The sequence below is a fragment of the Hyperolius riggenbachi genome, chromosome 3 (assembly GCF_040937935.1).
Source record: "Hyperolius riggenbachi isolate aHypRig1 chromosome 3, aHypRig1.pri, whole genome shotgun sequence".
Classification (NCBI taxonomy): domain Eukaryota; kingdom Metazoa; phylum Chordata; class Amphibia; order Anura; family Hyperoliidae; genus Hyperolius; species Hyperolius riggenbachi.
Window position 1 is genome coordinate 467,779,745 of NC_090648.1, and position 19,903 is coordinate 467,799,647.

Below are 19,903 nucleotides of genomic sequence, written 5' to 3' on the forward strand. Positions count from 1 at the left end.
GAGTATGGCTACACAAATCACAAAATCTTTTTGGCCACCTTGTTATGCCACAAATACGTTTTTTTTTTTTTTTTTTATTCAATTCCATTGCAAATTACAAAAAAACAAGAATTTCAAAAGATCTTAAAGATTGTGTCTAGATTGATCCTCTGCCCCTGCAACCGATATCAAAGAGAAATTATGGAACTGACATGGTTGGTTGCAGATGCTGATTAAACGGGCTGTAGTGTAGCGGTAAGGGCAGAGGGGGCATGTCAGTACCGTGATTGACAGTCTGGAGGGGGAGGAGGGAGAAGCAGTTACCTGTGATGATAGCAGGGTCCATCCAGCTGCCCGGACACTCCCAGTTCAGGCTATTGGTTGTGGCAGTGTTGGATGTTGGCGCGTTGTGGGTGGCGTTGGAAGGGGAGGAAGCATTAGGGAGCCCACCAAAGTTGATGTTTATGTTGGGCAGGAGGGCCCTAAGCCCGTCCTGCCATTCCTTCATATTTATACCCTCTATAGAATTGCTGTGGTCTGGGAGAGTTTTAGAAAATAAAAAAGGAAAAAAAAATGTTTCCATTAGAATCTTTGGCTTAAGAACCAAATTTCAATTTTTTTTTAAACGATTATCTGACTGCAATAGGGTTTAGGTAATTTAAAAAAAGCTTTAAAATTTTTCAAAACACTTAAAATATACTGAATATAAAAAGTAGTTAAAAAGTCGGTAAATGTCACTATCCATTAGAAATGTCTGAAAACCCATATTTTAACCTTTTTACGGAATAATGTGGAGCAAAAAGAAATAAGACCATCATTTCCTGAAATGGAAGTGGGCAATAGGGGCAAGAATCCAGTTTACAGGTGTCAGATTCATGCATCATACTCATAGCTATGGACCAGATGAAGGCGTAAGAGACAGGGTTTCCACTACATTAACATGAATGGAGAATGATCGGTTATGATGACAAACTGTGAAAGAGGATTGCATATGGAAGGGAATGCAACAATCTATGACGTTACAAGAGGTCCTAGCAGATGTCAGGCCTATGTGGCACACTCTGGAGAGACAAAATGTTCTGAAGACATAACAAAAGTTGTTTAGGTGATACATTTAATGACTAACTCTACAAGATTTTTCTGCAAGCTTTCGAAACTAAAAGTTTCTTCTTCAGACATGTTTCAGATCTGGATCAGGACCAAACATGCCTCAAGAAGAAACTTAAAGTTTCAAAAGCTTGCAGAACAATCTTGTACAGTTAGTCATTAAAGGTATCACCTGAACAACTTTTGTTGTTATGTCTTCGGATTCTCTCCATGACTAATACCGGGCCACAGGCAACTGACAAAATGTTCTGGCATTTACCAGTGGATTGGAACAGCATTCTATTGCAGATGAAGAGAAAGTCTGTGCCCCAAAATATATGTAAACCAACCTATTTCTAAAATTGGTCCCCAATATGTCCCCCAATTTTTTTTCCTTTTGGGTGCGATTGCAAAAGTGCAGGAATTATGCAGTGGCAGCGGGATTGCTTTTTTTTTTTAGCTACAGTAACAAGCTCATCTCAGCATGCACAAAACCAAAAGTTTCATATTTCAGATAAGGGACACTATGGTAATTAAACCTTTCCTTCCCTTTTACCACTCAGCAACCGCCTAACTCAGGATGGCAGCTGCAAAGTGCTCTTTCATTCATCAGCCACGCCATATGGCGTGATCTTACGAGGAGCAAGGTTAGACAGGAGCTCACGCTCAGACTAGCACCCATTAGTAAACAGAGCCAGCCGCAATGATCAGCCTGCCAGCCCACGATCGGAGCTGGCAGGCTGATTTTTTAATTTACATGAGGAAGATCAAATAGCACTGCAATCTTCCGCAGCTCTGTACAGGGGACGGCCTTGTCACTTAACTGTCCCATGAAAGGGCCCACACTCTAATTCCTGCCATAGACATATGTCTGTGTATCTATCATGTGGTGTATGTAATGTAGTTTAGGGGCAGTTTGGGGGAGGGGAGAGGTTTTTTTTTTAAACAAGGTCTTTTTTTTTTTAATTAATAATAAAAGAAGATTGCAGCAGTAATCAGAGACCACTAAAACAAAGCTCTATTATAGTGGGAAGAAAAGGGGGTAAAAATAATTTGGGTGCTAAGTTGTATGGCAGAGGAATAAACCATTAAAGTTGTTAAGTGCTGAATTGTAAAAAAAAAAAAAAAAAAAAATTCATCGCCTGGTTACTAGGGGGGTATAAACCTCTGGTCCTCAAGAGGTTAAAGAGTTTACATAGTGATGTAAGCCTGTTGTCTACCTCAGGTTTGCTGTAGGAAGGACAGTTAGCTGTGGCAGTAGAAAGGAAAAAGTATTGATGGGGCCAGGTTGGAAAAGAAAAAAAAAAAGCAAGAGAGATGTCACTTTTGGCATCACAGGGAAATAGTGCTTGGTTTACATATAAAAAGGTGTTTAGTCCTGTCCTGTCAGATGGCATCAGTTTTGTACACGTTTCCATTGATGTATTCACACATAAATCTGAACATTTCCGGCCCAGTCCTGTCCTATCAGTTTTGTATGCGTTTCTATGGCAGTGTTCACACATAAGAGGTGTACATTTCCAGTCCAGTCAGTGAAAACTGATAGAAAATGGATGCAAAACTGACAGGACAGTACTGGACTGGACCGTCAATGCAGATTTATGTGTAAACTAAAGGGGCCCATACACTGGTCGATTTTAGCCATCGGTCGGCGGCCAATTCGGCCGTTCTGATCAAATCGGCTAGAAATCGATGCAGCCGAAAGCATGATTGATCAGCAAATCGATTGATTTCTGGCTGATTTCAATCGATTTGCTCGATCGCTCCGGACGGAAAATCTGGGTTGATCAGCTGCTGGCAGCAGATCGATGGCCCATAGAGTTGCATTGGATCGAATAGTGCAACGCTGCATTTCAATCACTTTTTAATAGATTTCATTCTGAAATCTATTGGAAATCTGTTCCTACTGTGAGGTCGAATCTGACAGGAATCTATCTTGTGTGTGCCAGACAGGCATCTGACAGGAATCTGATGATCGAATCTGCTGCAAATCTATCAGTGTTTGGCCACCTTAAGCCTAAGAGCCCATTCACTCAGACGATTAGCAGGCATTTACCGCTAATCGCAGAATTGCGGATGATGCAAGGTAAACTATATGGCAGTGCTCTTACTGCCGGCGATTCGCAATTAGCGCTAGATGCAAAACTCCCTAAATGCAGCAATTTTTTAAGCTTTTTTGAGCAATTGCCATGCATGTCATTTGCGAATCACTCAAAAAATGGCAGCCTCCATATGAGGGATGTTACAGTTGTCCTTTAAAAAAAGGTTTCCATTTTAACTGTTGGAGCCAGCAATCAAACTCCGGCTGTAAGGCCTTGTTCATATTGCGTTCCGTTCATGTGGCCGTTAGCGGTGGGCGGTTTATCACTTTATTTTTTTTATTCCCGGCGCTTGGGTGGGCGATTTGTTTTTGTGCTAAGCGGTTTTCTAAGCGTTTTTTTGTAATTCACTCCCAGACGCAAGTCAGGAAGTGAACTCTTTGACCCGGAAAAAGGAAAGATACAATGTATCGATTTTGTGAGCGTTTTGCATTTTTCCTATACCTTCTATTGAGGCGGAATCACCTCAAAAATTGTACATGCAGCGTTTTGCTGAGCGGATCGGACATGAACCGCTCAGATGTGAACTCTGTCAGAGAATCACTGCACAATTTTGTAAATCGCCCGCGTCTTAAAAAAGGACAAAAACGCCCTAAGGCCTTGTTCACATTGGTTGCGCTCGCGTGGCCGTTCAAGTTGGCCGTTTTTGGAGGGTTTTTTTTTCTCCACCTGGCTCTCGGGTGGGCGATTCGTTTTTGTGCAAAGAGCAGTTCTACGCGCTTTTCCCGAGCGTTTTTTTAATTCACTCCTTAATGCAAGTCAGGAAGTGAACTCTTTGACCCAGAAAATAATACAATGTATTTATTATTAAAACCGCGAATGCAATCGCTGCACAAAGCGATTTTGTGAGCGTTTTGCGTTTCTCCTATACCTTCCATTGAGACGGAATCGCCTCAAAAATGGTCCACGCACCGCTTTACTGCCCGCACAGCGAACGACCTGCGCATGATATGAACCTTCTCATAGACATTCATTGCACAAGCGTTCGGGGGGAGTTTTTAAAAAGCACAAGTGGGAGAAAAAATTTAGAAAACGTCTGCAGTGAGAACGAGCCCTAAGCAGGCACAGCACTTCTTTGCACACCTAGCATCTGATCTGTCTGCTTTATGGACTGCTACGAGGGTTCTTCAAAAAGTTTCTGTACATCTATATTTCTGTTGGAAATGGCAAGGGTGGGAGGTGTAGTATGTGTGAGTGTCTTGTGACCAGTCTGGCAAGCTGTTTAGTATGAGAGTGGTCATGTTGTGGTAAAGACGGCCGCAGAAAGTATAAATTGCACCAGAGAAGAACAGGGTTTAGTGATATGTGGGCAGAAGATGAGGCAAGAGCACAATTTAATCTCTGCCTGAGTGTGGTGATAAAGCTTCCTCTTACAGAGTCCTGTATGAGTGAACTGAAATGTTTGAAAATGGACTAGTGTGACAGATGCAGATTTTCATATGACGGTATTAAAAAGTTAGAGCTTGCACAGATGGAAGGCTGAACTGCACGTTTCTCAGTAGTTCAGTCTCCCATCTGCTGCCGTTGGCACAATTAGGGCATCCTTTAAAATGCAGCTGAATTCCAGCGATTATAACACCACCTGTATCAAGCGCTGACATGCGGTGGTGTTACAGGGCGGCAGAGGAAGGCAACATGTCAAGCCTGAGCATGATTGCATTCAAGTCTGAGCATGACTCTATTAGGGGGGGGGGGGGGCTGCCTGTAATGTGTTGGTACCCAGCAGTACTAGCAAGTGCTCAGCCGGTGCAGGAGAGCAGCTAACAGACGGTGAATTAACCACCTGTAAGTTACCTGTGTGAAAGGGGTCTTAAAGAGACACTGAGGTAAAAAAAAAATAATGATATAATGAATTGGTTGTGTTGTACAGCTAAGAAATAAAACATTAGGAGACAGAAGTCTAATATTGTTTCCAGTACGGGAAGAGTTTAGAAACTTCAGTTATCTATGCAAAAGCGCCATTGAGCTCCACAACTTTCAAAGGCGCAGAGAGTCTTCTGGAGCTTGTTATCTCAACTGTCAGTCACTGTATTTTCTTTTTCTCTGCAGAGGACAGTTCAAAAGTTCACTATCCTGCTCTGTAAAATCATTTAGAATGCTGATTGGTGTGTAAACTGCAAATATTAGAGAATGATGCAATGTTATAAAAAAAAACACGATATAACTGAAAATAAAAATATGAGAATATTTTCTTTGCTTCTAATATTCTAGTAATTATCCGTACTACACATACAATTCATTATATCATATTTTTTTCCGCTTCACTGTCTCTTTAATAAGATAGTGGGAAAATGTATCTCAAAGGAGGGAGACTATGCAGAAAAATCTTATTTGTTTTACAGTTAAAAGAAAAGAAACAAAAACAGTGTTGAGACTTTTTGGAGAATCCTCTTAGACGACTTCATCTTACAACAGGAGTACAGGAATTACAAGAACAGCACTGGACTAATCAGGCGACACCACTTCCACCCACCTGTATCTCAATGTGCGAATGGCTGACGTTGTTGGGAGAGTGGCTGGACCTTTCTAGTAGGCTTTCAGGGATGCTTCACACTACTAGCATGCTTCAGCGATTTTTTGAACACTAGCAATCCAAAAAGCTCTCCGAGTTTGTAATCCTGTGAACTTTTCAGACTAGGGTGATTGTGTTTCTTAAAATCCCAAAAGTGCTGGACGTAGCATTTTTATAGTGATTGTTTGATTGTGTTGAAAGTATAGAAAAGTGTAAAAAGCAAAGTAGCTGTGAAATGGCTTGCTTTAAAAAAAAAAATAAAATTGTTAAGTGATCAGGTTTCCAGATTTATAGTGTGAAACAGCCCTTAGGACGTTTGCATCCATAACCCCTAAAGGTGGTCATACACGGGTCGATAAGGCCAGCAGATAGATCCCTCGCCTATCATCATGTGATCAGAGAGGAATCTATCTGCCACAGGGAATCAGTGTTCCTGTCAGTCCCCAGTCGAAACGCATCCCCTGCCGATCCCACTGTTCCCGCCCAGCAACACAGCGTGTCGTCAGCTACATAGCTGAGGCGCGTGTGCAGCCCAGCAATGTCACCCAAGGGGATCAGGTTATGATCCGCGTTGGGCGGCATCCATCAAAGGTGTGTGCGCACCTTCTTATGCTGGGAATAGACGGTACGTTTGTACCGCTCGATTATGCCGTCCGCTCGTCCCCGAGGGCGCTTCTCTAATCTTCTGCTCGTTTTTACTCATCTTTTCCCATTGTCCCGCCCACGGTATCGAGCGCGGAATCGATCCGGCGGGTGATCGGCCATGTTGGAATTTATCAATCGAGCCATCTAATGGCTCGATTGAGTGGTACAAATGTACCGTCTATTCCCAGCATAATGCTGGGACAAACCAACGTACCGTCTATTCCCAGCATAAGGCACAGCAGATAAGGTTTTTCAGACAAGATTAAAGAACACCAGAACTGAGAGGGATATGGAGGCTGCCATATTTATTTCCTTTTAAGAAATACCAGTTGCCTGGCTGTGATTCTGATCCTCCGCCTCTAGTACTCTTTAGTCATAGACCCTGAACAAGCATGCAGCAGATCAGGCGTTGCTGACATTGTCAGATCTGACAAGATTAGCTGCATGCTTGTTTCAGGTGTTTTTCCGACACTGCTAAAGCCAGTAGGAGAGCCAGGCAACTAGTATGTTGTTGTTTAACAGGAAATAAATATGACAGCCTCCATATTCTTCTCACTTCAGTTGTCCTTTAAGCAAAGAAGTAAAACCAGCAGAATCTCCTTTTGACCTGAATTCTCTAAAGCCTGATACACACTATGCAATTTCCTGTCAGATAAATGGGTTAAATCGATTAATGTCCGATCAGTTTCTGATTGATTTCCTGATCCCTTCATACAAAATCGTTCAGAAAAATGATCGTAAATCAGATTGGTCCGGTGGGAAATAATTGATTCAACCCGTCTGTCTGACAGGAAATTGCATGATGTGTACAAGGCATAAAGGAGCAGAGGCAGAAACTGTTGTCAGATCACAGGAAATTCTCTCAGCAGTCCGCTGATCAGCAATTTCTCATAGGCTACTGGATTTCAGGCAGGCCACATGGAATACAAAGCTTTGAAATCATGTCGGTTATTAATCCCATCAATGTATAGAGCTGAATACAGTGAATTGCTTATTTTATAAGGACAGGTCTGAGGAAATTACCTAGGGCTTCCTCCAGCCCCTGGCAGCCGATATGTCCCTCGCTGTAGCTCCAGTGTCCTGGGATCCCCTCCATTGGAGAGGTTGATCAGGTCGGCATCTTCTGCGCCTGCACGAGCACATGGCCTGGAGCATTCTGCGCCTGCACGAGCACATGGCCTGGAGCATTCTGCGCCTGCACGAGCACATGGCCTGGAGCATTCTGCGCCTGCACAGAACACCCTAGGCCACGTAAGAGTGATTGGCACGGCTGCACGCAGGGGCAGTAGATGCCAGTGATGCCAACTCATCCCTTTAATTACTGACATGAATTATACAGGTTTTGTGGCTAGGTAGATGCAGTTCAGGCACGGATTATGTGCAAATAGCCCCAGAACCTGTATAACTTATATGTGTCAGTAATTAACGGGATGAGTTGGCAACACTGGTAGATGCCGACTTGGCAAGTTCAGCATCTACAACGGCAGAGATCCGGAGACACTAGGGCTGCGGCGAGGGACAGATCAGCTGCCAAGGGCAGGATGAAGCCCCGGATGAGTAGATTTAAAAAAAATATATAAATTCTTGGATAGGTCCTTTAAACATCAATAGTTAGAACTGGTGCACACCAAAGGAGTTTTTCTGAGCGTTTTGAGTTTTTAAATCTGCTGCTGATGTTATCCTATGTGTCTGTGCACACTGGAGCAATGAGGTTTTGTAAAAAAAACCCCATAGCATTACATTGGAAAGAGCATTTGAAACCTCTAAAAGCTCTTCCCAATGTAATGCTATGGGTTTTTTTTTTTGTTTTTTTTTTACAAAACTTCATTGCACCAGTGTGCACAGACACATAGGATAACATTAGCAGCAGATTTAAAAACTCAAAACGCTCAGAAAAACTCCTCTGGTGTGCACCAGGCTTTAATCAATGGTTAATTTAGATCCAGAATCGCAAGTGGATTCGTGGCAAAATCACTGCGATTTTGCCACAAGTTTCAGGTTGTACTGAAGAGTAAAAATCATAGCTTGGCATAATGGCAAAATCTATTTCTAACAGGTTAATTTGATTTTAATCCCCTAAACAGTCTGCACCTCCACCATGGACCTAACAGACTTAAGGTGCGTACACACATGCGACTATAGTCGTTTGAAACGATCGTTCCCCGATCGTTTCAAACGACGATCGTTTAAAAAAAAGCAGCCAACGACTATTAAGTCTAACGACGGACGAGCTAGATCGTTAAAAACGAACAATCTAGCTTGGCGGATTTTTTCCAACGCCGATCGTTTGCAAAAGTAGTACATCGTTGGAAACGGTCATTCGTACTAGACTTGACATGCGCATTTCACTATTTCTCCATGGAACTTTTCATTTTTATGCGCAGGCGCAATAGTTGCTTTTACGTGATGTAACGTTCGTTCTAACGACCTGATCGTTACACACCTTTTAAAACTAACTTTACTTAGGTTGTTCTTTCATCAATTAAAAGTTCGTTCGTCGTTGACAACGAACGATCGGTGTCGCATGTGTGTACGTAGCAAAAGGACAGGTGAGACAAATGGATACCAAGAATTCTGTCTTCCACGCAGATTTAGGCCTTGTTCACATCTTAAAACCGAAATTGGCGACGGCAGCGATTTTTTTAGCGTTTTTCCCCTTCCCGGCACTCCACTGCGCACTACGATTTGTATGCGCTTTTGCAGAGCGATTACGTTTTGTCACTTCCTGATTGTCAGTCAGGAAGTAAACTCTTTGACCCGGAAAAAATAAATACAATGTATTTATTCTTAAAGGGACTCCGAGCAGTGCAGTAACTATGGAAAAATGCATACCATTTTGAAGCGCTCTTTCTCCTCTTTCCAATGATATATAAACTGCCCCCACACGCCTTTTAGTTTCCGTTATTTGCGATCAAAATCACGGCCGCCATCTTGGATTCCTTATTCAGCATTGTATTATGCAGGACGACACTTTCCCCAGTGTCGGCAGCTCCATTCAGTGCAATACAATGAAATACAAGGAACCCAGGGGAATATAATTACAAACATCATGCTGGTAGGTGTGAGGATATAATGAATTAATGGGTATGCATAAAACCTCCCTGGCGGTAAGCCCAAGCTAAGCCGCTGCAGAGGATTTCTCAGGCCCTGGTGGGCCGATTTGCATAATTTTTTTTTTGTTACACGCAGCTAGCAATAGCTGTGTGTACAAACCGATCGCCGCTGCTCCGTGCCGATTTGCCGCCCCCCCCAAACCCCTTGCGCAGCCTGGCCAATCACCGCCAGGCAGCGCTAAGGGGTGGATCGGGACTCCCTCTGACGCCATGACGTCATCCCGATCGTCACCATGGCGACGGGGGATTGCCAGAGGCGATCGGAAGGGGAGGTGGGATGCCGCTGCACAGCATTAGGCTAGCTACATGATTTTTAAAAATGTTTTTTTTTTTAAAGTGCTGCGCCGCCCCCCTGGCGATTTTATTGTAAGCCAGGGGGGTTAAAGGCATACCCACAGGCACTGCTCAGAGTCCCTTTAAAAACACGTACACAATCGCCGCATAAATCGATTCTGTGAGCATTTATTTAGCGCTCTTCCTATTCTTTCCATTAGAGCAAAATTGCCCCAAAAATGGTTGGGAAGCACAAAGCGGACAAAACGCACGGATATGAACCTTCTCATAAAGATTCATTGCACAAGCGTCTTGTGGGAGATTTTAAAAAAAATCGCCTGCACTTGAAAAAAGGCTCAAAATGCCTCTAGTGTGAACAAGCCCTTACTGCAGGATGGAACTGAACCAGCCAGGTGCACTTCCTCATGAATGTGACTGGTCCACATCCTATCAGCACATAATTTGCATGAAATGTGTGCATTTGCATCTCGCTGACCATTTCCAATGACATCGTTACTGCCAGTCAGTTATGGGCAGGGAGGAAGTAACAGTTGTTCCTGTTTGGCAATTGCTCATGCTGGAAGAGGAAAATATCTGTGCAGTCTATCCTGCAAGCAGCACAGATTGCAGGCTGAAAAGAAATGCAATTCTGGTTTGTTGATGGCTGTAAAAACATAAGAACAACTACAAACTAACATGATTAAATTGCAGAAAGATTTGGGAACATCTGACATGTTAAGCTGGTCATATGCCTGGTACACACCATGCAATTTCCTGTCAGACAGATGGGTCGAGATGATAATTTTCAACATGTCCGATCTGATTTTTCCGATCGATTTTCCAATCACTTCTATGCAAAATTGATCAGAAAAACAATTTTAAATCGCAACTGTCAGAAATTATCGATTAGACCTGTTTATCTGACAGGAAATTGCATGGCGTCTACATTACACTGGTCGATAAGGCCCAGAAGATTGATCCCTCTGATATCAATACCTCATCAGAGAGATTTATCTGATCAAATCGGGTCTCCCAGTCCCTTCCACAGAGCCATGCACAGTAATCAGCTCTCACCTGTCCACTGCTGGGCTCTGCTTCCTGCCTCTTCTCTCGGGGGGCTGAGTCACATGAGGCCAAACACTACAGCCACCATGGCATCTACCTTACATGACCACTAGGGGCCTCTAGTGTTTGACCGCTAGCTTTTCGGATGTGACAAGACTCCCGGGAGAAAAAAGACAGGAAGCAGAGCCAGTAGTAGATATAAGACATGCGGCAGATAGGTAAATGTAAGCTTCGCCGCTACGTTGGTGGTCGTGAAATCGAAAGCCACTAACGACGTGCTCCCAACCAAGGTTGCATCACTTTCTAGCAGAGTCTTCAAATGATTCTAACATCTGGATATCGATGCAAGCAAAAAAAAAAAAAATCGAACAGTGACCCATATACATCGATTTTCTTATTGAATTCCTTGCAGATTTGTTTACATTGCTGGGATTCGATTCCCCCAAAAAACGTCAGATCAATATATTTTTAAACCATTTAAACCACTCTGCGACCGCCTAACGCCGATCGGTGGCCACTGAGTGGCTCCCACAGGACCACCTAAAGCAGATTAGCGTCAAGTCCTGGGGAGGAGATTAGCGGGGATTATGCACACGCATCCCCGCTTGAGTGACAGAGCTCCGCTCTGTCAACAACCTGCCAGCTGTGATCGTTGCTGGCAGACTGAAACTGAGGTAAACGGTGGTTTGTTTTCAATGTACAGCGCTGTGATCTAGTGCATCCCTGTACCGGCGACAGCCCTGTCACTTGGCTGTGCCCTGGAGCGGCTCACCATGCAATCCCTTCTCATAGGCTGATGCCTATGAGTAGGGATTGCCCTGATTGGACCTCGGGAGGTGGGAGGAAGAGAAAAATAAAACGTTTTTATTTATAAATAAATAAATTTAATTTCAGATGCCACCAAGAGAAAGCTCTGTTGGTGGCAACAAAAGGAGGCCAGATTCAATTGTGTGCTAAGCTGTATGGCCGTGCAGCACACAGTTATAGCTGCAGTGTGCTGAATTGTAAAAAATAGCCTGGTTACTAAGGGGGGGGGGGGGGGGGTGTAAGCCTGTCGTCCCTAGGTGGTTGAACAAAAATTGATTGAAAGAATCGATTGGACAGGATGAAAAATGTTTAAACAATCGGGTGGGGCAAGAGCATTGGCAGAACGTTGGCATATAGCTTTGCACTGCATGGAACAATGCAACGCTGTAGTTTGATCGATTTTTCAATAGATTCCCTGCTGGAATGTATTGGAAACTGATGTGTAGTGTATGGTAGCAATAGATTCCTTATTCTTTCCGGAAAGGAATCAATGCTTTTGGAACATTGGGTGGAAATCTATAAGTTTGGCCAGCTGAAGCAAAGTTTTATAAAGTGGAAATCCCCTTTAAGGATATGTATCACAAGGCCAGCTGTCTAGACATTGTTTAACTTTTTAGCTGATAACAGGGGAGTTGTTTAACCTTTTAGCTCTCAACTATTGAAGGACACCATTTTTCCATGACAGGTTTTAATTAAAACTGCTAATTCTACTGAATACAGTCTAACAACACTTCAATTTCTCTTCAACAGCCCCATCATTCCCAGGTGTCCAGCACAGGGCCTCGCTGTTACACACGCTCCTATTACAGCCAAGAAAGATCCCGGGATTCATACAGGCAATAATTGTATACACCCACTCTATAAAAGGGTACCTTAACTATTAATAAATTGCCATATTAAAGATAAACTGACGCGGAAAAAAATTATTATTATATAACGATTTGTATGTGTAGTACAGTCTAACTCTTCCTGTACTGGAAACAATATTAGGCTCGTTATCTATGCAAAAAAAGCCATTGAGCTCCACGACTTTCAAGCCTTGTTTAACATGTAAAATCGAAAACGTTTTGCAATCGATTTTTTTTGTGCCTCCCGACGCTTGCCTGCGTGCATTCTTTTTAAAGCGCTTTTGCAGAGTGATTTTTTAATTTACCTGACGCAAGTCAGGAAGTGAACTCTTTGACCCGGAAAAGAATAAATAAAATGTATTTATTCTTAAAATCAAAGTGATTTTGTGAGCGTTTAGCGCTCTACCTATACTTCCCATCAGAGCAAAATCGCCCCAAAAATAGTACAGGCACCGATTTACGAAGCGCAAAGCGGACGAAACGCGCTGATATGAACCTTCTCAGAGAATCATTGCACAAACGTTTTGTGGGCGATTTTGAAAATCGCCTGCGCTTGAAAAAATCCCGAAAACGCCCTAGATGTTCACGAACCCTCGATGTGGCAGAGAGCTCGGTCTTCTGAAACTTATTATCTCAAGTGTCTGGCACTATATTTTTTTATTCCCCTGCAGAGAACAGTTCAAATGTTCACTAGCCTGCTCTGTAAAATCATTTAGAATGTCGAGTAGTGTGTAAACTGCAAATATTAGAGAATGATGCAATGTTATAAAAAAAACTATATAACTAAAAATAAAAATATGAGAATATTTTCTTTGCTGCTAATGTTCTAGTAATTATCCGTACTACACAACCAATTTCATTACCTCATTTTTTTGCGTCAGTGTATTTTTCAAAGTGTACCTGTAGTGAGAAAAAGTGCCCCTGGGGGTACTTACATCGGTAGGGGTAAGCCTCTGGATCCTAATGAGGCTTCCCCCATTGTCCTCAGCAGGGGGGATCCAGAGCTGGCTCCCTTGAAAATCTGTCGACCTTTAAGCCTGCTTCTCTCCACTCTGGTGGAAGGAGCCATTTCCCTAGCGGAGAGCCCCTTGCGCGAGAAGGGGGGGGGGGGGGAAGAGGCGCTGGAATGAGCTGCCTGAGGATGACGAGAAAGCCTCATTAGGATCCAGAGGCTTCCCCTCCCAAGGGGCACTTTTTTCCCTACAGGTTGACTTTAAGCACGCCCCCCTTTGGTACTATTCCGTTAGCCGGGTGCCACCACTAGGTGGCGTTAATTACTATTCCCCCTCCAGGCCGCCATGGATAGTAGGGAAAGATGTAACTCTGGTGGAGTTTTATCGCCACCTAGTGGATGCGCCCGGCTAACGGAAAAGAACCTCCTTTTTTTATTACTTATAGCTGAACAATCCAAAGCAGTCTTTGACTCACCCATTCCTCCAGGTCCACGAGCTTTGAGAGTACAAATTGGGAATCAGTCGACTTTACCCCTCAGACTGCAGCAAATTTCTTTAGCCGTTTCCTAAAAATTAGTCCACACATGCTGTGGACGTCTACAGACGTTTTTTCAGCAAGACTTAATATGCCTGCCACATACGTCTTTAACCACTTCACAACTGAGGGATTTTACCCCTTCAGCATCCGAGCAATTTTCACCTTTCAGCGCTCCTTCCATTAATTAGTCTATAACTTTATCATTACTTATCGCAATGAAATGAATTAGATCTTGTTTTTTTCGCCACCAATTAGGCTTCCTTTAAGTGGGACATTATGCCAAGAATTATTTTATTCAAAATGTGTTTTCATGGGAAAATAGGAAAACATTTGGGAAAAAAATCATTTTTCAGTTTTCGGCCATTATAGTTTTTACATAATGCATGCTACTGTAAGTAACCTCCCTGGCGGTATGGACGAGCTGAGTTCGTCCAGCAAAAAACGTTAATGACGAGCTGAGCTCGTCCATGCCGACAGGGAGATCTCCTGTTTCTCTGCCCCGCCGGCTGCATTTTTTTCTTATCAGAGGGATTCCCCAGGATGGCTGGATGCCTGACTGCACGCTGTGGGTAGCGATCTGTGCTACCCACAACGTGCAGAACAAGCATCCAGCCACCCTAGGGAATCCCTGGGCAGCCAGCGGGGCAGAGAATGTGCGGGGGATCCCCCTTGTATGTGGAGGCTGTGCTGGCGGGGGATCCCCCTCTGTGCGGGCGGGGGGAACCCCTTTATATGGTGGCTGTTGCGGGCAGGGGATCCCCCTCTGTGTGAGCGGGGGGATCACCCTTCTATTGTGGCTGTCGCGGGCGGGGGATCCCCCTCTGTGCGGGTGGGGGGATCCCCCTTCTATTGTGGCTGTTGCGGGCAGGGGATCCCCCTTCTATTGTGGCTGTTGCGGGCAGGGGATCCCTCTCTGTGCGGGCGGGGGGATCCCCCTTCTATTGTGGCTGTTGCGGGCGGGGGATCCCCCTCTGTGCGGGTGGGGGGGATCCCCCTTCTATTGTGGCTGTTGCGGGCGGCCTATCCCCCTCCCTCCCGATCTCCTCCCCCCCCCCCTCTCTAAGCCCATTGAGTAAATAGATTTACTCACCCGAGGGCTTTCTCCAGCGACGGCAGCAGCACTTCCTCCTCCATCTCCGAAGTCTCGTTCTCTTTACGCCTCGTAATGTAACTGTACAGAGAACGAGCCTTCGGAGATGGAGGAGGAAGTGCTGCTGCCGTCGCTGGAGAAAGCCCTCGGGTGAGTAAATCTATTTACTCAATGGGCTTAGAGGGGGGGGGGGGGAGATCGGGAGAGGGGGATAGGCCGCCCGCAACAGCCACAATAGAAGGGGGATCCCCCCACCCGCACAGAGGGGGATCCCCCGCCCGCAACAGCCACAATAGAAGGGGGATCCCCTGCCCGCAACAGCCACAATAGAAGGGGGATCCCCCCACCCGCACAGAGGGGGATCCCCCGCCCGCAACAGCCACAATAGAAGGGGGATCCCCCGTCCGCACAGAGGGGGATCCCCTGCCCGCAACAGCCTCCATATAAAGGGGTTCCCCCCGCCCGCACAGAGGGGGATCCCCCGCCAGCACAGCCTCCACATACAAGGGGGATCCTCCGCACATTCTCTGCCCCGCTGGCTGCCCAGGGATTCCCTAGGGTGGCTGGATGCTTGTTCTGCACACTGTGGGTAGCACAGATCGCTACCCACAGCGTGCTGGGGGGAGGATCAGGAGGGGGACATCTGGCTACCTATAAATCTGGCTAAACACCTGGCTCACTATATACCTGGCTAAACATCTGGCTCACTATATACCTGGCTAAACATCTGGCTCACTATATACCTGGCTAAACATCTGGCTCACTATATACCTGGCTATACACCTGGCTCACTATATACCTGGCTAAACACCTGGCTAACTATACATCTGGCTAACTATACCTGGCTGCACATCTTCTACCTATACATCTGGGTCTTATACTCACCATTGGCATGCTGATCCCTCGTCGCGTACCTCTGATAGCTTCCCCAGTGTCTTCTTCCATGTCCCTTGGCGGATTTTGCTCCTCCCCCTCGGCGATCACATGTCCCCCGTTGATCGGCGTTGATGACACCAGGGTCACACAGCGTCATCAACATCTTGCAGAAAACACTTTGTTTTTTTAAATTGAATTCAATACAATAATCTGTATTGAATTTAATATAAAAAAAAAATTGGTTGCAAAAAAAGGTTGCAAATTATTGGAAATTAATTGAAACACTTTTTGCACGGAAATCCTGGGGAAACTGAATGCCAGGGTGGTTAAAATCCATGTAACTTATTTGCCCATTTGTTCCGGTTATTACACCGTTTAAATTATGTCCCTATCACAATGTTTGGCGCCAATATTTTATTTGCAAATAAAGGTGCATTTTTTTCAGTTTTGCGTCCTTCCCTAATTACAAGCCCATAATGTATAAAGTAATAGTGTTGTACCCTCTTGATATAAATATTTAAAAAGTTCAGTCCCTAAGGTAACTGTTTTTTTTTTTCAATTGTAATTTTTTTTTTATTACAAAAAAAAATGGTAACAATTGGGGAGTGTGGGAGTTAATTTATAATGTACAAGAATGTGTTTGTATATGAAAAATGTTTGAGTATAGTTTAACTTTTTGGCCACAAGATGGCCACAGTACATTTTTGGGAATGCGTCCTGTAAGCGTCAGAAGTACGCTTACAGGATGTTCAGGGAGGCTGGGAAACTTTTTCCCACAATGATCGCGCTGCTTCTCATAGAAGCAGCCGATCATTGCTGGGGGGCAGAGATCAACGAACGGAAATGGTTTTTCCCATTCATTGATCTCCGGGCGAGTGGCGTGCACGAGCGCGCACGTGCAAGCGGGAGCGCGGACAGCGACGGCAGCGGGTGCGTATATCTATGCTCCGGGCGGGAAACTCGAGTCCAAAGGAGCGTAGATATACTGTACCCGGGCGGCAAAGTGGTTAATATTTCCAAAACTTTGTATCCATACGTTGCCGACATCTAAAGCCATCTCTTCAGTAGTAGTTTTGGAGAAGCTACGCCTTTAGACGTCTGTGAGGCATGAAGGCAAAGATTGGTTAACGCCTAAAGACCTGGTATTTCAATATGGCTGGCACAGGAAAGTAGCTTTAAAAAAAAAAAAATAGCGGTCTAAGGGTTAAGTTCCCGCATTAACACATTTGTACTGGGCTTGCACAAGTTAACAACTCCACATGCCCAGTAGAAGTAGCGCTTGCCTACATCATGGTAGAGGGCGCTTCCAGTCGACTGATACCCAGTCAGCACTCTTAAAGCAGAGGAACAGGGGTGCCCAAAACTGCTATGTAATCTTTGGTTACCGGTAATAAAAATGTGACAAGCTTAATATTGTTTGAAACCCATCTGCAGCTTCAATAAAGTTATCTTGTTTGAGATAAGGGCGCTGCTTTTGACCTCAGTCGGCAGAACTCGTCGTGCTGTAAATTCTTGGAATGCTTTGATCTCTCTCTATTAGCAGAAAATAGAAACTGAAAGCAGAAGTCCTCTGTTATTGTCACACTGCCTCCTAGTGACAAGTGGCCATAAATACACACACAGCAGTGTTAATTACAAGCAGGGAAATGTAACAAAGAAATGAATGTGCTAAAATAGAATTGGCTTGGAACACTTGAAAGTCTATATTAATTGGCTGCTAAAGGGTTTTTAATATTGCACTTTTTTAATGGGTCAAGTAATATTTTTATAGTGCTTTTCTTCCTGGGGACTCAAAGTGCAGTTTCAAGTACCATTTAAAAGGATTTTTACATACTCCATATTCCCTGGATGTACCACAGAAAAAGCCCTGCCTATATTGCTCCAAATAAGGACCTAGACTGAATAAATGGATCACAATGAGCTGTAAGTATAATGAATGGAAGACATGATGTAATACAAGCAATGACAGAGCAGGAGTCTGGTATAAAGATGGTCATTGTAATGAAGGTATGTGATAGAATCTGACTGTATTCTTGAACCTGTATATACCGTAAAGATCCATTTCTTTAATCAGCACCTGCCCTTTTTTTCTCCCCCTTCACCCTGCAGGAACGGAATAGGTACAGTTTCTGGCAAGAGGCATACTCCACATTTATTCCTGAAAGTCTGGCTCTCGGCTGTCCACCATGGAGTCACTGGTCAGGCTTCCCAGCAGACAAACATTACACTTACTCAATGGTGTGATTAGGGAAACAACTAAACGCAACACTGAAAATGGAAGATTCAAACAATCAGAATAAATGAGCATAAACAGTGTATAGAAGCAAAGCAGTGTACAGAATACTATTGTATTGGACCAAATGAGAGCAGAACTGCAGAACAGCTCGCTTACTCTCCCTTGCATGTAAGCTGGTGGGGGGATCAATCAGGTATGATCATGTGACACGGAACACTTATACCAACCATATCGCCAAAATCATTTAACGAAATTTACAAACACACCTGATTGATTCCCTCCACCAGCTTACATGCAAGGGAGATGTTGGACTGCTGATCACACTCGATAATAGTTTGCTTTGAACGACCAAAATAACATATCGCATTGTGGACGGTCGTTGTTATCCCCATTGACCCCCATGCCAATTACTGCGATCATTCAATGTTGCATTCGTGGCCGCCGTTTGTTCACGCGGTACGTAATTGCAGAAGATGGATCAGGGAATGATCATTTGTCGCTGCGTATTCCACCCGACCCATCTTCCACGGTCTTGTGGTGTGTATTCAGTTTTAAAGGGAACCTGAAGCAAGATGTATGAGTAGGCTGCCACATTCATTTCCTTGTAAACAATACCAGTTGCCTGGCAACCCTGCTGATCTATTCGGCAGCAGTCGTGTCTGAATCACACGAGAAGAAAGCATGCAGCTAATCTTGTAAGATCTGACAATGTCAGAAACACCTGATCTGCTGCATGTCTGTTCAGGGTCTATGGCTAAACGTATTAGAGGCAGAGGATCAGCAGGACAGCCAGGCAACTGGTATTGCTTAAAATGAAAAATATTGTAGCCTCAATATGCCTCTTACTTCAGGTGTCCCTTTAAAGAATAATGTGCAATAGATTTTCAAGCATTGCTGAATTACCTTAGAAACCAAATGACTACATGAGAAGGAGGGGTATTTTAAAGGAAAAATGTACTGAGCAGTTGTAAGACATGCAGGCAAATAGAGCTACACAATGGGTTTTATAATTTTTTTAACACTAAGAAAAAGTATGATATAATGAATTGTGTAGCTGATACTGTGGTTAAACCCCTCTCAGTGTGATGTCATGACCATGGTCATGGCAGTTTCCAACTGCCAAGCAAGCAGCATCTCTCTCTGTACGCATGTATATTTTAGCCTTTCACATTGTTAGTGGGTGTGGTTATAGACACAATGAGCCTGCAGGTCAGCATCTTTACTACTGGCAGACAAGAAAAAAAACTAGACAGCACCAACTAATGGTAGTTGGTGCCATCTAATGTTATTTTTCTCGTCTGACAGTAGTAAAGATATTGACTTGCAGGCTCATTGCGGTAAACATTAACAAATTACACGGCAATCACTTCTTGATTTCTCTTCTAATTTTTAACTTCTCACTTTGCAATATCTTGATTTTTTTCTCTTCTACTATCTTTCTGTAAAGTTCCTCTTTAAAGTATAACTGACCTGATGCAAAGCCACTTAGGGTAAGGGTCTGTTTCCACCAGAGCGAATGCATGCAGAAAACGCACGCAGATTCGCATAACCAATATAAATAAATGGGCCTGTTTCCACTTGTCAGAAATTCGGTGCGGTGGACTCTGCAGAAAAAAATATGCACAGCAGAGCCATCAGACTTCTCGCACCGCAAGGCTAGTGTGCTATTCACCTATAATGTATTTAATAGGATATTCGCCTGCGTTTTCGCTATGCGCATTTTCCATGCAAATTCGCGTACGTTTTCGCTTTAAATCAATGTAAAAGCACACAGGTACTGACA

General features: G+C 44.0%; 1 protein-coding gene across 8 annotated transcripts in view; it reads right to left on the reverse strand.

Moving 5' to 3' along the window:
- The window catches only part of CNOT4 (CCR4-NOT transcription complex subunit 4), a 184,407-nt gene that overhangs the window by 6,834 nt on the left and 157,670 nt on the right, over positions 1-19,903 (reverse strand). For 6 of the 8 annotated variants that reach the window (XM_068277966.1, XM_068277962.1, XM_068277965.1 and 3 more), the window contains one exon: positions 304-516. The exons of the other annotated variants lie outside the window; for them this stretch is intronic. In XM_068277966.1, coding sequence (XP_068134067.1) covers positions 304-516 — 213 coding nt within the window. The remainder of the gene's footprint in view (positions 1-303; positions 517-19,903) is intronic. 8 annotated transcript variants of the gene reach the window in all.